Here is a 19,148-nt window from a genome sequence, read left to right on the forward strand (position 1 = left end):
GGGCTGCGAGTGATGGGGGGGGGGGGGGGGGGAGAGAGAAAAAGAAAAAGATTTGTCAGTAACTTCATACACTCTTAAGCATGTAGGGCTATAAGAAAGAATTTACAAACTTGCAGTCATTTCCCATTCAATCATCTTTGATTTTGTAGAAGATTACTAGTATGATTTGGGGCTGTCAGTGTCAAGTAGGTGTAAGAAATTAATTGGTGTAAAACCAGTAAACTTTGTAGAAGGAAATTTGACTGAACAGGTTGAAGCAAGATGAAAAGGACCAGATTAGGCATCACGCCTTTATGGCAGGGTCTGGTCTGTGGATCTCATGTGGTTTCTGGACCTGTCAGTCTAACAGCCTTCCTCCATAATTTCGATAAGCACTAAATAGACTTAATGGGTAAAGGGAAATAAAATAGTATTTTGATATTAAATTAACTCATAGATCAAATTTCTTGAAATGTGCTTGTGAACTTTTTGAATTTTCTTCAGTTAACATTAATGAATGTCACCTTTCAAATCCCAGTCCATTTTAAAACTAGCTTGGGATGCTCAAAACTTACAGGTCTTTTCCAACTGTAGAAACATGGAAAATACTTGTGTTTCAATATAAGTGGGTTTGGTTCTTTGCTTTTACCTATGGTAGCCATAAAAACAATTTTCTTGAAACTTAGTGTGTTTATTCCCAAACCTAACAATTACAAAACTTCATAAATCAAAGCAGTGTATGTAACAAACAGATTTATTATTATTATTACCCTTTCAGTGCAGGAAATGGATGGCTTAAGTCTTGCCATTGCAGGTGGCACCTAGTTTGGTTTTTGGAGCATTGTCTTATTGTTGCAACGTCATCATTTTGTTGTGATTCTGTTGTGTTCAGAATCTTGTGAGGAGCAGTTGTCTGGAGGCAGGGAGAGTTTCACCATGGTCCTGTATAATCTTACCATATCACCCTCCTGGTGCTCTTAAAAACTGTAGATGAAAAGAACTGGTTTCTGTCGCGCTACTGCCAAAATCTCCTTTGGTCAAAACTGAATGATCTTTTATACTTTAACTGTATAATTTTGCCTCGCTTTTAATGGTCCTATAACCTTCTCATTCAATCAGTGTCTAGGACTTTTTTTTTAAAAGAAAAGAGATGATATTCCCTCCAAATTTAAATACAAACTATCTTTTAAAAGTATTACATTTTGGCTATCTTTATGCAAAATTTCAAAAAAGTAAACTCAGTCTGTCATTTGACAAAGTTTTTGGGTTCCTTTACCTTTGAGGCATGAAGCCTGTGTATTTCTAATATGAGTTGAATCCAAGACCATGTTCAAATAGAACATGTTTACTGCTACAGACGCTGAAATAAAAGCAGTGTAAATACACTGGATTCTGTTGTAGTTTTACATTTTGAATGGGTGTTTTCAACTGAACAGTGTGATGGGGTTTTGGTGTAGATGGGTGAATGCAGCATTTTCTAACCCTGAAATACTAAGCTGTGGAAATGTTAGGGAAAACAGTTGTAGGGAGAAAAAAACAACATGAATTCACAGTGTGGTAACAGAGAAGTAATGATATAATTTCTTTTGTTATTTACAGATAATAAAATTACCCAGTGGGAAGACCCCAGACTGCAGAATCCAGCAATTACTGGTCCAGTAAGTACTGCTATGGGGGTTTTTTCCATTAAATGCTGTGACTCATGTAGGTTTGGTATAGGCAGGAGGCATTATCGAGCAGCAGGTCATGCCTGTTCTTCGGACCAGGTCACACTGCCTGATGAACAGACCAGGAAGCAGGACCTCTGCCTTGCGTTGCCTTTTCCTGACGGACATGGGAGGCTCAGGTGCTAGCTTTTGTGAGTCCGCAAGGGCAGGGGCAGCTGCCATCATGTGACAGCCTGCCAAGGTGCCCCAAAACTGGTGCCTCGTCCCCAGCATTCAAATGGTTGTACCACTCTGGGGACCCTGTATTGTTACGCACAGGCTGGAGTGCACTGGGGACCTTCCAGCCTGCTGCCAGTGGTCCAAAGCAGTAGTGGGCTAATTAGGAGTTACTGCAACATTTGGAACTACAGTGCTGTGCACACTATTCCCCCAGGTCAGACAATAGGTTTGAATTTGATGGGTTTGGAGGCTTTCCTAGCAGTAGCTGCCTAGCTAGGGAATTTTTCCAGTGGTACAGTTATGATTCCTGTCTTGTAGCCATTAGCATGTGAAGTTGGCTTCTGCCTTAGAGTGTCTAGGAAACATTCTTTATCAGTAGATATGACAGTAAATCACAGGATACCTCTGTTTCAGTGGGGAGGAAGAGAATGCTCTTCAGGACAGAAACTCGTGTTTAGCTGGTTTTAATTTTTTATATTGTGTTATTTCTGAGTGAAGCTCCATCCATTCGGAAGCTGCATAGCTAAATAGTCTGAATGGTGTTTCATGTCTGAAACACACACAAACCCATCATTTCTCATTTGTTCCATTCTCCTCCTCCTGCAACCTAAAGCTTTCTGCACTAAGTGATGATGAACAGTGTGGTTTCTGAAAGAGATCCATTACTGATGTGATCCCTGGCTGAAAAATAAAAAATTCAAGATTTCCATATGGGTTTTGTTGTATTTGCTGCTTATGGTGATGATGGAATTCCAGGACAGAAGTAGTAGAGTGATATCTTTAGCTTACTTTTGACATCCAAACAGATGAATTGAGGGAAAAAATGTGATTTTTAAATAAATTACATCTAAAATAATGTAAGTGTAAAATATCTTCAGATTTTTTCTTTCTCCACACTTGCTGATATTATAAATTACTTAGTATGGAACAAACAATATTAAATCTTTGCATTTTACCTTTTATTCCTCCATTGCGTTCAAGTGGTATGTTTCTATATTAACCTATGTGAAGGGCACATGTCAGCTCTGAATCGTAAGTCTGAAGATCTTGGGAATTTCAGGCCAAGTTCTCTGTGCTGAATCCTAGATTGTAAGGTTTTAGAGATGTGTATGGGAGAAATGTTCATATTTACTGATTATCTGGGTCATTACCAACAACAGAATTGTACTGAGCTGAGACACTGTGCTATTCAGTTTTGGTTTTCTGGATAACAAAAAGCTATTTCCACTTCATATGGGAGAGTTGTGACTGTGGATTCAGAGTGTAAAAAAGATAAAAATTGGGTCTATCACTTTTAAGAGACATAAAACTAACTGCAGATAAACTAAGAGATTTCAGAATATCAGCCTTAGAAAAAGTAAATACATGCTTTAATATCAAATTTTCAAAACATCAAATATATGGAGTGATTCTTTGACCTTGTTATGCTTGTTTATGCCATTTTATGGTATTCTGAGTGATCAGACTTCCAACCCTAGATGTTTATTTTGGTAAATCCTCAGGATTTTTAAGGGTCTCAGGACACAGCAGATTAACTACTGCATGGTGTAATTCCAGTTGCTCTTGTTTATTGATAAGATCAATAATAATCACTTGTTTGAATGTAATTGCTTTTGGAGTGATTTGCCCTTTTATCATTAACTTAATGCTTGAGATACTAATACACAGTATGCTATAGAAATCCTTAATGTTCATTTTCCCAGAAATGTTAAGCATAAATGAGAAGGACTATCTGGGAAATTTTGTTTCAAGATTATAAAGGTCAATCATGATCCCATTAAGTAAATAACAGTTATTTGTGTGTTTGTTCTTTTTTTTAAAGAGAAAGCTAGATCAAATCCATTTTACAGCCATATAAACATTAAGGATTCATCTTAATGCTTTTAATAGTATTTTTGGTGCCATGACAAAAACAAAGAACTACTTAAATTGCATTTCAGATTGCATTTAAACAATGGAAACATGTTGAAAGATTATTTAATGGCTGTAGTAAAGTCATATTATCATCAGAGTAAAATTATTTAGCTTTATTGGTTTTTGTTGTTTTTTTGTTTGGGTTTTGTTTTGTTTTGTTTTAATTTTTCATGTCTCATCATCCACAAGGGAAAACTCATATAGAAATCTTTCTACCTCCCGCTTTCACCTACATCCAGTCATGAATCTACTTCAGGACCAGCCCATACCTTCCCTCCCCCAAAATTGCAGTCCTCACACAGAAACTGAACTTGAACCAGAGCTTTGCAATTTGTGATTTAGCCGTCAAGGAACAGAGAATGTAACTTTTGCAGTCCTATGGAATTCAAAATAATTCTTTTGCTCCCAAGAAGTTACACTTCATTTGTTCAGCTAGTTGTTTTACTAGGTCTACTCTTTCATCTTGAAGGAACAGTAGAGCAAAGGAAAGTAAGGATGTAGTTGGAAAATATTATGATCAAGACCAGGAAGTCTTTTTTTATTTTCCTTCTTTTTTTTTTTTCAAGGCACTTTCCAAACCCTGATTAAATTGATGTTGTGTATGGTGTCAGAAACCAGAGAATTAAGGACTCAACTTTAAAAAAGTTGTCAAAAAACCCACAGAGAATTAAGGAATCTTACTTAAATACATAGCAGTTATTTGTTAGAGCCAGACCTGTACCTGTCATAGTATCACTTTTCTAGCCTATTCCTGTTCATTAGTTTAATTCACAACTTTGTTTTATGGCCATTTCATCTGAAGGCTGAATAATGTAGGTTGCAGTCATAAGACTGGCAATCAGGAGTATGGATGGCTCTTATCTGTACTCCTGCTTGATGGCTGATGCAATTGACTGCCTTTGTGTCTGGTACTACTTGGTGCCTTAAAAGGCTTGGCCTTTTTGGATGTTTGTAAGCATTTCTTATCAGGTGCAGAAGCAAAGGAGTCTGATGAAGACAGGTAGCAGAAATGAACACTGTCATCTTACTGACCACTGCAGTCGTCAGTGAATGGTGTACAGATTAACATCAAACATGGCAATTGTCTATCTCAGTGTCAAATCCTTGCTTACCCATACAGGATGTTAGCAGGAAAGAGAAGCACAGTGTTAAAACAGAAATGTCTTTCAAAACTCTGAATGACAGAGCTTGTGAGAACCTTTGTTGAACCTTGATTTGTGTGTGCCTAGAATCATCCTGAGACGCCTTTCAGGTATCTGGAAATCCCCATAAATATTTCAGAGACCTGTGGCATTTGCTAAGGAGTGTTTACATATGCCAGAAACCAATTTCCAGCTCTGCTGGTTAATGTAATTCTACCAACCTTCACTGTGCTTTTTTTTAAAAAAAAACTTCTAAAATTGTTCTGTTATGCTGCTGTTACTTAAAAATAACTCACAGGCAGCTGCATTGAGTAAGTATTCAGATAAATATTACACAATTGTACTTGGTTCAAAATAATGTTAATTTGTTTATGAAATGCTTTCAGATTCTGGATTAAAGACATTATGAAGGTGTATATTTTCATTATAAGTAACTTACAAAATAGTTTTGATATAGTGTGATGATATTTTGGTAACTATTAAGAATTATATTCATTCACATTGGGCTGAAAAGATAATTTCTAGCTATGGATGTTCCCCTGCCTTTGAATTCTTTGAAAATTTCTTTGAAAATTCTTTCAATTTTGTGTATTTTGAGTAGCACCTAATAATGCTTAGCACTTTCAGCTGTGCAAATCCATATTCTGTGGTAACGCTAGTAATTTTTAAAATTCAGTATCATATGGAATGCTCATTATTTCCTAATGAGACACATGGATGGCAGCAATACATTCCAATTTTTTTTGTCTGTGTTAAAAATTGTTTTTGCTCTTTTTCTGTTCCGAAAAGAAGAAAATGAGGGTAAGTAGTTGATAAACAGAACAACTGGGTCAAAAGTTTTCATACCTTTTAACTCAGATTACACACAGAGATTATACACTTTTTTAACTCAGATTACACATTGAGAAATGGGAAAATTTTGGCTGCTGTACTTCATGCATGGTGGATTTTATTAGATGAACCTATGACATACATACGTAGATAGCATGTCTTTAAATTTCTTTTTTGTTTAAATAATGTTGGAATATCAAACTGCTAAATAGGTGGAATAATCTGTATTTATGATTCTCTCTCTGATAGGCAGTTCCATATTCCAGGGAGTTCAAACAGAAATATGACTATTTTCGGAAGAAGTTGAAGAAACCAGTGAGTAGAAACGTGCTGCTTTGTGTTGGAATCAATTATGCTATGTCTGGGAGAAATGACAGACTGTCCCAAGCATAGATACAGAACAGTGGTGTACCTTGCTATAACACACTTGCCAATTTTTCTTGATTGTGCTACACCTAGAGGGGTTAAGTAGGAACCAAAAAAATTAAAAGAAGTTTGAATTTGATTTCTCAACATTCACAAATCTTTGACTCACTTTTTTTAAATGAATGCAAAAATCAAAGTGATGAGGCAGCAAGAAGTAGCAGTGATTCACTATTTCCCATTGCAACTGAGACTAATTGGTATGTTACTTTACAAGCTTTTAGGTTGAAAATAGGCTTGAGGATTGATACTTATCCATCACCTTCAGCAGTGGACTTTGAAGGGCAGAGCTGGAACAAGTTGGCAAAGCAGAGCCCACAGTTGTGCTGGATCTGGCACAATCTTCTAGTGTTCTTGTTGAGTGAAAAAAAGTATTTTCAGTAACATCTTTAACATAAGAGAGTGCTCAGTATTAGCTTGCATGTGATATTGACTCATAATCAACAATAAACAGCCTTGGCAACACCAGCTTTAATTTGCCAATGTCTTTACCTGTTTATTGATAGCTCTGTGAATTTTCACCTTGAGTTTGACTAGTGATTGCACACAATAAGCACTTCAGTTGTCACAAAAAACCAAACCTTCTGAAATATTTGGTTTAAGTCAGTTTTATCAGGAAAATTATACATGGCTGTAACAGTCATGTTAATCTGTTCATCCAGTCTTCTTTCTACAAATTATTAACTCAGTTCTCATTTGTCTTTTCTGAATTTAGCTCCCTGGGCTAAATCATAACAGGCGTTAGCTCCCTCCTATTTAGGCAGAACTTCCAAAACATTGTGGCAGCTCGATTCTCTTTTGTTTACATCTTTGCAATTCAGTTCTGTTGTGTGTATGGTACTGTAGGTGTTCTTGTTGTGAAACCGTTCTGGCCTTTACAGATATGTGAGTAAAACGGTTGCATAAATCTTACGCGTTTGTTACCATTTTAAGCTAAAATGCCCTTAAAATAAAGCATAGTAATATCAATAATTTTCTCACTTTTTTTTGTTTGTTACTTTTCTTGTTGTTTTCATTGTTTTGTCAAATATCATAGAAGTCTCTGAACCACTATACTGAAACTTGCCGAGTTCACCATATGCTATCAACCTGTAGACTTAGAGAGCACTGGAAAACCAAATTAAGGGGAAACTTTATACATCAGATGTTTAATCTGTCATTTAGTTGTTACCACTGATCAGTAATTTGCCTGAAGACTTATTTACTGAGACTAACAAATATAATATACTCTTCTTTCACATAGGCTGATATACCAAACAGATTTGAGATGAAGCTACACAGAAATAATATTTTTGAGGAGTCCTACAGAAGAATCATGTCTGTGAAGAGACCTGATGTACTAAAAGCCAGGCTCTGGATTGAATTTGAGTCAGAAAAAGGACTTGACTATGGAGGTGTGGCCAGAGAATGGTTTTTTCTCTTGTCCAAGGAAATGTTTAACCCTTATTATGGTCTCTTTGAATATTCAGCAACGTAAGTGTCCATTAAAATATTTTCATTCATAAGGGATATACATTAGATTTTGCATAAGAGGCACAGTTACACTGGAAAGTAGTTAGATCATTAGATCATCCTTCATGGTGCATCAGTATGCACTCTTATCATAAGTCAAATCTCTCTGTTCTGTACTATCATTTCTTACTTGCTTTTCAGAGAACCTTTCAAATTGTCATTGAAGTCTCAAAAAACATTTTTATTATTAGGACATTATTCAGTGCTGCCTTACTTGAGGCAAAACTGCAATTTTTGAGGCTAGTAATAGTGAAAGGAGCAATGTCAGACAAAAGACTCTTTTTATGCCCTCCCATTACATTGTAAAACACCTGCCATCCAGAGTTACAGTGCTCCTTTATAATTAGCTTATAAAACAGCTTCTCATTTACATTGCAGTAGTTACACAGCAGTGGCCTTACATAAGTTTAAATTTATTTTTGTCCAATTTTAAAATCTTCAAGCAATCCATTAGTGTACATGAGAAAGCAAGTCTCTTGCTTAAAGTACATTTGTTTTAATGTGCCATATGTAATTCCACGTTGTGTACTTAGCTACAGTGAGAATGGATTTCTTAATTGCAGGCAGTAGTTTTGATGTTTTTATGTCAATATCAAGCACGCTCCTTTAATAAGTGTTGAATAGATTGTAAAGTAGATGAACAAAGACTGCATAATGAGAGTTTTCTCACATTTGTGTGTCAGAAAGGACATGTTCTGCTGTTGAAGGGAAACACAACTTAAACAACACTGACTAGCACAGAGTGCCCGTGTGTTAATACAGTTCACTGGATAAACATTTGTTTTGACATATTTCCACTTATGGGATATAGGTCACTGTAGGCATTTTAAATATAATGTTATTTCATTTTACATTCAGAGATCTAACTAGTTATTTTAAGAAATAAGAAAAAAAAAATCTACTTAAAAACACTGTATCTTTCTTCACAGATTAAGCATATATACTGCAAACTAAAAATACTGTTTTTACACTGATGTCTTACTGTGACACATGCTTTCACATGAGTCTTAATGCTTTGTTACCCTGTTAAAAGATCTTAGTCCTTTGATGGCTTTTTCCAGTATCCTGGGAGTTAAGCGTGTTTCAGAGATGTTCTCTAATATGTGCAGTTTAAGATACTAGCAAGAAAACATTCTTTATCCCAGGACGGGGACCATGGTCCTATACTTAATTCCTCTTTAGTACCTACGGATATTTCAAGAACTAAAAGCAACTACTGCAAAAGAGAATTCTGAAATTTTAAGCCCTGAAACTTGGCTGGAAAGAGTGAATAATCAAGCCCAGCAGAATGCAGAAGAGATAGCTTAGCTGAAATTCTCATTCCACTGAAGCTGATGGCAATATTTTAGTGTTTTCAATGATGCCAGGCTTTTATCCTTTAAAGAGGTTAGCGCAGCCCTCTTACACTTGCCACAAGTGGAATCCTGTTACCCCACAAGCAGGAGTTTGTTACCTTTGTCAAGTAATCATTATGGTCATAGCAAGACAGTTTTGATTAGGTCAGTCTACCCACAAACTGTCAGATACTTCTGTTGAGGAACACATGGATTAATTACATTATTACACTCTTGCAAAAAAGAACAGGAAATGGCCCTAGGCTCAAGTTATTTATTAACATATCTGAATATCTGGTTATTAAAAGACTTGGTTATTTAGATATTTTTTTTCTTTCCCCAAAAAAGGGACAACTATACACTTCAGATTAATCCTAATTCAGGTCTTTGTAACGAAGATCACCTGTCATATTTCACATTTATTGGGCGGGTTGCCGGTCTAGCAGTATATCACGGGAAACTATTGGATGGTGAGTTATTACACTTTATGGCTATGCTACAGTTACTGGATTTTTATTAAATAAATCACTTCAATAATTCATATGCTTTAGAGTGTAGTATTTATGGAGACAAAGTCTGAGAGAAAGTAGTGGAACTGGAACTGCTGGAAATTGCATTCCTGATGCGAATGGCAATTAAAAAATCATAGTGTCTTACTAAACAAATACATTTCATATAAAGTTTCGCTCCTTTCTCCATTTGTGTTGGAACTGCAGAATCAGCATTGCTAAATAATCACTATCCCTAAAGGAAAATCACTAAATTTATATCAGCCATTTCCATGCAAACCTGCAGCCAAAGCAGTTGTGTGGGTGTCAATTGCAGCATATTTTGACCTGTAAAATTATTACTGAATGATTTAATGAGAAAATATGATTTCTGCCAAACTCTTAAATCTCACAGTAAGCAAGCAAGGAGACGTTATAAACTGACCAAATTTTATTTAGCAGTAGTGCAGCACATTAGAAGAGGAAGCTCACTGTCCTGTTTTTCTAGCATCTCCTTTGAGAGAAGAATGACGGTTTTAAATGGATTAGAGTAACTTGAGCTCAATTCCCCATCTTTTGTGTCTTATAGTGTTTAATGGCATAATTTTTGTAATTGAAAAATTGGCATTTCTGTGCCTAAACAAAAATGAGCCTGCTGTATTAACTTAAGCAGTTACAGCACTGTTAGTTCCAAGAGGTTTCTTTCTTGCTGGCACACTAGGAAATATCATGGTGTGTTATTCTTGAGTAGTTGTAGCTTTATGTAAGGTGAAAATACAGAACAGTGGAGATAACACTCTTCCCTTTCTTTTAGGCTTCTTCATCAGACCTTTTTACAAGATGATGCTGGGGAAACCAATAACTCTGAAGGACATGGAGTCAGTGGTAAGATAACATGTAAACTGTATCAGCATTAGTAATTGTGTATTTTTTTCTTCTGGGGAAATTTATGAGAGCTATTAATTCCAGTAAACGGCACGGTGGAAAACACAAGGTCATAGTTGCAACAACTTTAGAAAGATATGTATGTACTTTTTTTTAATAAAACACATTTTTCCCTGCTAGGACAACAGTTTCAGTACCAGTGCACTAACAGTGGTGAAAGAGACAAGGGAGAAGAGACATGAATAGGCCAGTAACAAATGCAACATAAGATGTCTAATTAATTGTCCTTTCAGATTTGCCACTGGATCAGCTTTCTCCACGTTACAAGGAGCACCACCAACAAGCCCTACAGCTTTCCTGTCATGCTGTGGAGCAGCAGGAGGGGGATGCAAGGGCTTAGTGCTGACCTGGCAACACAGGAAGTTGCCCACAGTGTTGGAAGGAGAAAGGGTTGCCAAATTATACACAGTTTTCTCTGAAATATACTTAATGATCGCAGCACAACTTATGCCCTTATATCCATTTTGGTTTTGTTCCCTGCACTTCCTCTACTTTCACACCTTCAGCTTTAATTGCAATCAAGTAGTTCTGTGCTTGGCACTTCCTGGGAGAAAAGCAAATTGTTTTACAAGTTGGTAACTTTGTATTGTAAAATGAAGGACAACAGTAAATAGGATCCCGCACATGCCCAATCTAGACATGTAGTGTACCAGTATTGAAACACAGTACATTTCAGATACGTACAATAGCTAAATACAAATGGTTTCCATTAAGTTAGCAGGATGATACTTGTTTTTGTCTTTTTAACCTTTTGAGGTCTGTCCAGTTTTTCCACTGCTATGGGCTCTGGAGAACCTTGGAGCTGTTACTTTTCCCCTTTCTAATGTCTTCCTCTGTTACTCATTATACAGAATAGTTTATCTGGATAAGACTGCTCCAGGTTGCCTCTGTAGGGGCAGGACTTGCTTGTGAGCCTGGCCACTCACATCCTGCACTTTCCTAAACTGTCTTCAGCAGCAAGGTCAATTGACTCAAGCCCAGCACAGAGGCAGAATTACAGAAGAGGAGATGACTTGAGCTCAAGTACAAGCTTAAAATGAAGCTCATGAGATACATATCCAGAAGGATCTTAAAAGGAAGTTCAGGGTCTTGTATTCTTACAAGTAGTTGGGAAACCTTTTCCTCTTATTCTTAGGTCTGCAATAGCTGTCCTTGGTCTTGTCAAAAGTATACTCGGTATAAGAATAAAACACAGTTTATTGTTGTTAATGTTTTAGAGTTTTACAGATTCTCAGTTACTGACATAAAAGCTGGTTCAACTGCTTAATCTCTCCTCCAGCTCCCACTATATCATAGTCACCAAACTTTGGCAGGTCATTCTTCTCTTGAAGCATACATGAGTAAATAATGTTTTAACTTCATTTTGAAATTAATTTTTTGGGCTCTCTTGCTTGGAAGTATTTAATGATAGCTACACATACTTTTTTTTTCTTTTCTTTCTTTTTTTATTTAATTATGAACTTAATAGATGATGAAGATACAGCTCTTTTAGGAAATTAGAGGGGTCTTTTATTCAGTAAATGCCAATGCTTTTAATAATAACAATGCAATCAGTTACTGTATAATATATTATTGATGTAATGAAGTGGTATATAAATTGTGTTGAAAAGAATGTACAGTTTTATCAAGATGACATTTTCTAATCAGTTATTTCACACCACTATATACATATTTACCTAACAGGTATGTAGACTCAATTTATTGTGTTGTATAATAATGCAATTAAAAGTCAATTAAGAAAAGTTACATGAATCTAAAAATATAGCATCTAAGAAAAATGCATATGAATAAAATAATCCATCTAACCCCGCTTTACAGTAGCTGTGCAAATAAATGAGTTCTCATCTTTCCAGTCCCTTTGGAGTTCTAGTTTTAGATGGTTTTATTTGCTCATTTTAAAGTTAAACTGTACATTTAATGTTCACATTTTCAAACTTTTACTTTTTTTTATTTTATATATTTAATTATTGTTTAATTACAATCTGCTGTAGGATAGCGAATACTACAACTCTTTGAAGTGGATCCTGGAAAATGACCCTACAGAGTTGGATCTCATGTTTTGCATAGATGAGGAAAACTTTGGACAGGTATGTAAAGGTTATCCCCGAAGCCTATATTTCCATTTATTGGTTATTGCCACAAAGTAATTAAATACTGAGCACTATCTCATGGTTGTGAACTTGGTCAGGACTGTTGAATGTTAGTGATCAGTATAGGCAGACTATGAATATTAACGTCTCTTTCTTCCTGAACTAAGACTGGGGATGCCAAAGAAGGAAATTATGTTCTTGTCAGTGAGCAATATGACATCTTTGTGAAAAGCAGTACTTGAAGCTGAGTAAAATGCTTGCAATGAGGAGTAATAAAGGTGTTACACTGTCCATCTTAGAAAACAGTCTCAGCCAGAGAGTGTTCAGGGTTTTATAAGTGGAAGATGTTCTCAAAGAATAAAGTAAGTGGTAGAGTTATAATCAGTGAAGTGCTTTGTTTATGGTGTCTTTTATATAATGCAGGCAGATAATACAAGAAAAGGAAGCATGCCTATTTTAAAAAGGTTCACAATCTGTGGATTCTGTAACAGACTTTCTCCATTACAAATGAAAAATGTTAGATACATTTTTAACAATTGAGAAGTAAGTAGGTGAGAATATAATTCATCAGCTGAAGTCGTAACTCATTTTATCAGTAGAAGCTTTAACAACAGCTTGTGGTACGGTTCGTCTTGGATTTACAGTCAGTCTTTACAGAGAATCCTATTAAAACAAACTTCAGAGATCTGTATCAGCTTCTGGATGGAAATAACTTGGGTGCAGATAAATGTCTTGTACATAAGTATATGTGTTAAATTTAATTTGAGGACTTAAATCATACGTTTATTTACATGAGCTTGGAACTTACTTGCCTACCATGATTGGAGAGGTTTTTTTTATTTATCTACAAGCTGTGGAGCTGAACCATTTTGTAATGCATGCACACATGTAGTGACTAAAACATACTGGTTTTGTACAATATTGGGACTTAGTAATACCTACCTGTGTCTCTTAAATTAATTTGCTTATAGTCTTTTATGACCTCTTCTAGTGTCTTTGTTTAACTCTTAGACCTTGATATCTTGGCTCCAGGTACCACTGGTATTGTGGACCACCGTGCCTTTTTTGAAAGCTGACTTCAAAATTTCAAAACATGCACACAATGTACTGTCAAGAACATTCTGATCCACTTCTCAGTGCTTATTACTTTTTTCCTGAAGCAACATACGGTTATTGGTTACATTGAAAATTAGGGAGAACATTAAAGCCACAGGATGAAAAGTTTTTGTAATACACTGGTTTGTTGGTTGGTAATTTTCATTATCTTCTGTTCTGTAAAGGTTTAGCTTCAACTTATTCATAGCCTTTCACTGCCAGCTTTCACTTCTGCTGGTAGAAGTTTGTTCTCTGACTCAAAGCATAAATCAACTTACTTGGAGATACTTTCTGCTCTTCTCTGAACTCTTTAATACCTCAAATAGCTAATTCCTGGCATTGCCAGCAACATTGATTTTTGTTTAACTTAACAGTAGATGCATCTGATTCCAGAAGAAAATAATACTGTTTCCATCGTACTGCTGGTGAGATGCAAAATTGGCATGGCAAATTTTATCAAAGAAGAGGCTGGATAAGTTCAGTAGTACAAGGATAGGGTATGCTGTAGTGAGGAGGAATTTATCTACCTAGAGATGGAAACATCAGTCCAAATGCATATAGGATGCTTTCCAGCAATTCAGAAGTTATGGCAAATATTGACTACATTGGCTTTTTCTGCATGTACCGCTGGCCGTTGCCAGCACTCTAGGGACTACTAGAAGTGAGGGGACCCTGACTCACTATTGTCACTTGTTTTGCCTCATCTGCTGCTAAACTACTGAAACTTTATAAAAGTGCCCTTGGGAACCTGAGTAGGAGATGATACTGCTTCCACCAGGACATTGTGTATGTGAGAGGGAGATGTTTGCATTGCTGTAAGGTTCTGTATTTATTTATACTTCATTTATCACCAAAAACTTTTCTGGAGTTAGAAAAAAACAAGAAACCTCTAATAAATCTTATCTTCTTATTACCTTTCTTTAATTAATAACCAAAATACGGTTTCGGTAGTTCTCACAGGTCAGTAAGAATTACACAGTAGATATTTTCAACATGTAAAAGATGGAGAGCTGTCTTCAAAATGCAGAGAAAGAAAAAGTCTGTATTTCTCCTAAGTTCTTAATGGCTCTGGAATACTATTTCTCATTTCTGAAAAACAATGTATCATCTGGTGGGCAGGAAGAAACAAGCACCAAGAAGCCTTCTGTTTGTGCCATCATGTCTGGGACCTTCATAACATTATCCTATTTAAATTTGACAGTATAGCAAAGCTTTTCCTTACTATTTCTGGACTGTCTTCTCTGGTCTTTATGGAACGAATAAACAAGTGTTTCAGAGGGTGTAGGTTCCCTATTAATTATTTTTCCTTAATAGTATAGTTATCTTTTTTTTCCCCTATACAGTAGTACGTATATTTATTCAAATAGACCTATTGTACTGGTTTTCTCCTTGTCGAAGTATTCAGTGTTAATCCAGTCCTGAAAGGAGTTTTCCAGCCTCCTCCTTTCACAGCTCCATTTATTAGCTAATGAATTTGCTGTCTTACTGTTACTCAGCCACAACATCCGATTTAATAATGAAGATTAGTAACAGCTTTAAAAAAAGGCTTGGTTGAATGTGGATGCACAGAGTTGCGTCTTGGTTGCTTCCACTGGAACCATGCTTTTGAAGTGATGGAACAAGTTGACTGGAACAGAGTAGTGACTTACAAGCAACAAAATACTTGACTTGCCTTCTCTCCTAGGGGAATGAAAAGCACTCCCAAGCACACATGCTTTACAAGAAATTAATACAAAGTAATCCAGTCTTGTGCCTATGCTGTGTGTAAACAGCAGGATCTGCAGTCAGAAAAATGCTTCTTCATAGCTGCAGCTATGGAGCATACAGCTTGGTAGCAATTTTGTGTGGCACTAACTGATAAAAGCTACCGACTTTTAGCTTTCATGGTACCTACCCAGCATTAATTCTGTGAGTTCCTACTGATAAATCACCTTCTTCAGAAACAAATACATTATTTGGACTTGCTGTAGTTTCTTGTGAACTGTAATGAATTTTTTTCAATCTTATACTCCACAGTGACACCATCCTTAGCAAATTTGTGCTTAACCATTTCTGTAATCTGTTTTTCTTCTTTACTTTTTTGGCCTTTTTATGAAACAGTTTCTCTGTGGATTTTAAGTAATCTTTTTTTTTCAAGAATATTGAAAAAATTATAAGGCATTTTTCTACCCTTATTAAAATGGAATATATGTTTTCTTTACCCAAATGAACCTGCTGTTCAGGACTAAAAGTTTGCTTTGGAATGGTTTGGTCACTTGCCAATGAATATGGTCAAGAATTCAGTCTTATAAGTGATCATAGACTAATTTGTTCCTAATGATGCCATCTTTAAATGTGGAATGTTTCGATGTCTCATTAGCTATTACAGCATAGTAATTTTCTGATACTACTTGTCAAATGCTGCTCAAGGAGAGTGGATTTTGTAAGAAATGTGTCCTGAAATAATGTCATGTTGTGTTGTGTTTTGGTTTGTTTTTCTTTTGAACTACAGACATATCAAGTCGACCTGAAGCCAAATGGGTCAGAAATCATGGTAACAAATGAAAACAAAAGGGAATACATTGAGTACGTATACATTTATGAAATTTATCCTAAGTGTAAGAAAGCACAGTTGTACTTGTCTTAGAACTTACCCTACTGCAATTGCTGTATTTGTACTGCACTAGAACATCAGAGATCCTTTTAAAAGAAAATCTTATTGTTAACGTTGTTTATACCCTAATCCTTAGAAAGTTTGAATTTTAACCTTTAGTGTTCTATGAGTTACACTAATCGGGGGAGTCTGTGATGTAATAGGAGACTATTTTCTTGATGGGTAGGCATGAGGAACATTCAAGAAGGGATAGGGTTGCTCTGAATGACAGACATCTGCATCTAAATTACTTGGTGAAAGGAAATGGCACCTCTTGGATGCAATACTTACTATGTTAAAGTCAACATACCAATTTTGCCCAGTTTCATGCCTGCTTTTGTCTGTTGCCTAAGTGCCTAGAGTAACTAGCTCTGCTTTGTAGATCTCTAAAGCAGTGATGAATTTCCACCCCAGTGAACTGCTAGGTCACAGAATAGAGATGAGTGCAGATCTGAACACTAAACTGATCTAGAAAAAAAAGAATGAAAGTTCATATTTGCTTGCCATTGTGGTCTTCGTTCAAGGAAGAACTCAGGAACTCTGTAAATGTTTAAGTATTCCTCTAAGAGGAGAACTTTGTACTTGTTTATCTTATTTGACGTGTCTTATGGTGATTTGGCCGTAATGGTGGAACAATATGAAATTTCTGCCTTTTTTTTTTTCTTCCAGTTTTTAGATGAAAAATATTAGACATCATAAACATTTTTTATCTCCATCGTAGTGCAGAAATTAAAAGCTCTTTGAAAATGTGTGGGCCAAAATTCAGAACCGCATTAGGTTTACATCTAGATAACTCTTTCATAGCTAGTCACAGTATTTTTATAACTTCAGAGTCGATACTTGTATGCTCTCATTTGTATGCTTCCATTTGGAAATGATTAATGCAACTTAAAATTTTTCAAACATTTTTCCCCAGAATTCCATTATGATAGAACTATTCTAGTTGTTACACTTTAAACAAAACAAACAAAAAAAACAACAAAAAAACCCCACAAAATGGCAGGCATAGTCACAAATGTAATTTTATTTTTGCCTCTGTGTCTTAACATCCAAATGGTGCATTCTCAAGCATATGTAGTGCTTATGGGATATCATGTAGATAATGAAGAATCATTGTCTAATAGAAAATCTGGTGGTTTGCATCATTTTATTATGTAATGCTTATTGCAGAAAAGAAGGAAAATAATAGGTAAACTGACTAAATAGGTGCTACTTAAAAATCAATATTATTTCTTTATGAGAAAATCACGCTGGGAATTTTCTAGTGACTGTCAAATCAACAATATCCAGTGCTGTAACACCTTCTTTGAAAATTCAGTTTATGTAACATTGGCCAATATAGAGAAAATTAAATTGACTGCTTGGTTTTCCTGAAATCCCCACATAGGAAATATGCTTCTCCAACATCTGGCTCAAAGCGCCCAAGTTAAAGTGAGCCAGAAGGTGCTCTCCAGTGTGGCCATCAGCCCGTTATCCTCCCCTGCTAGTAACACAGACCAGGTCCATGATTTCACTACCAGTGTTGCTATCAAAAATTGGCCAAATCTTAAAATATGTTTAATTTTAAGTTTTCTCAGTTTTTCTGCCTACCAGAATGTATAATAAATTCAACTATACTTGCTGGTATTTTTAATTAGTGCCTCTTCAAAGGTGAGAAAACATTATAATTGCTATATATTCATGCAAATGAGGAATGAAACATGCTTCAGTAGGAAAGGAACTGGATTTCTAAAGCATTATTCTAGAATCTGTGAGGTATTTATGCTGTAGGTGGTTAGCATTGAAATACAAGCCTTTTTCTTTCATATTGAAGGTTTTATTCCTCTATTTATAGGCAGGCTGTTATATGTAATTACATCTATCCTCAAATTTTGTAGACTTTGTGGGGAATTGTTAATTACTCAGAGTTCTGGAAGAATAAAATGTCTGGTCATTTAGGTACCTAATACTAACAGTAAATACCTCATCCGGAGTCTGGATTACAGCCTCATTTAGAAAGAAATAAAGCATAGTACAGAATTTGCAGGCTGTTTCAGTCCACAGGCAAGCCTTTTTGCCGTGTTCATCCTTGAGATAATCTCCATAGGGGTAGAAAGGTTAATATCAGATGACATGACAGTGTTACATTAAAAAATTCTTAGTGTTGTGGAAAAGTCATAGCTGTAAAAGATGGAAATGTATGTGTAGAGTTCATGTTGCATGCTAAAGTGAAAATACTTGCATTATAGCTTGTTCATAGTCACTGGTTTTTTTCAACAATTCAGTCAGTCACACAAGATAAATTTGAACAATTAATAAAAAGCTGCTCAGTTTCCTTAACATCAGAGTGTGGTTGGGAGGTGGCTGAAACTATTACATAGCTAAAATCTCTGAACACTTAATTTGCAGTCTTCTAATGAGTGTGCTTACCTGATTTTGTTTATCCACTATAGCCTGGTCATCCAGTGGAGGTTTGTGAACAGAGTTCAAAAACAAATGAATGCTTTTTTGGAGGTAAGGTTCTTTAGCTGCTTTTTTTTCCCCAAGATTTTTTTTTTAAATGCAGACAACTTATACATCAGTGTCTGTATTAAGGGAGCGGGGAGCTTTGCATAACCGCACCAGTTGTGGAATGCTTATATTTTATAATTTTACAGTTTTACCTTGTATACAAATATATAATCTTTCCTTATGAGAATAAGGTCGTTCTCTTTGAAGCTTGAAATAATTTTGTGATTAATCTTTTAAATTAGAGTCTCGTACTTCAGCAACTATGTATTTCATTTTCAAAACCCTTCTTCATCCTCTGTCATTTATTTAGGTTCCCAGAAGCCAAAGTTCCTGCTAGATAAAAATTTAATTTTACATGGTATGAGAATTTCAACTTTACTTTGCTTT

General features: G+C 35.7%; 1 protein-coding gene across 8 annotated transcripts in view; it reads left to right on the forward strand.

The window, feature by feature from the left end:
* The window catches only part of NEDD4L (neural precursor cell expressed, developmentally down-regulated 4-like, E3 ubiquitin protein ligase), a 146,686-nt gene that overhangs the window by 122,192 nt on the left and 5,346 nt on the right, over window positions 1–19,148 (forward strand). For all 8 annotated transcript variants that reach the window (XM_010583057.1, XM_010583058.1, XM_010583059.1 and 5 more), the window contains 8 exons: window positions 1,579–1,637; window positions 6,002–6,067; window positions 7,419–7,648; window positions 9,370–9,491; window positions 10,324–10,394; window positions 12,446–12,541; window positions 16,131–16,204; window positions 18,704–18,764. In XM_010583057.1, coding sequence (XP_010581359.1) covers window positions 1,579–1,637; window positions 6,002–6,067; window positions 7,419–7,648; window positions 9,370–9,491; window positions 10,324–10,394; window positions 12,446–12,541; window positions 16,131–16,204; window positions 18,704–18,764 — 779 coding nt within the window. The remainder of the gene's footprint in view (window positions 1–1,578; window positions 1,638–6,001; window positions 6,068–7,418; window positions 7,649–9,369; window positions 9,492–10,323; window positions 10,395–12,445; window positions 12,542–16,130; window positions 16,205–18,703; window positions 18,765–19,148) is intronic.

Source organism: Haliaeetus leucocephalus, unplaced genomic scaffold, assembly GCF_000737465.1.
Source record: "Haliaeetus leucocephalus isolate CR32 unplaced genomic scaffold, Haliaeetus_leucocephalus-4.0 Scaffold866, whole genome shotgun sequence".
Lineage (NCBI taxonomy): Eukaryota > Metazoa > Chordata > Aves > Accipitriformes > Accipitridae > Haliaeetus > Haliaeetus leucocephalus.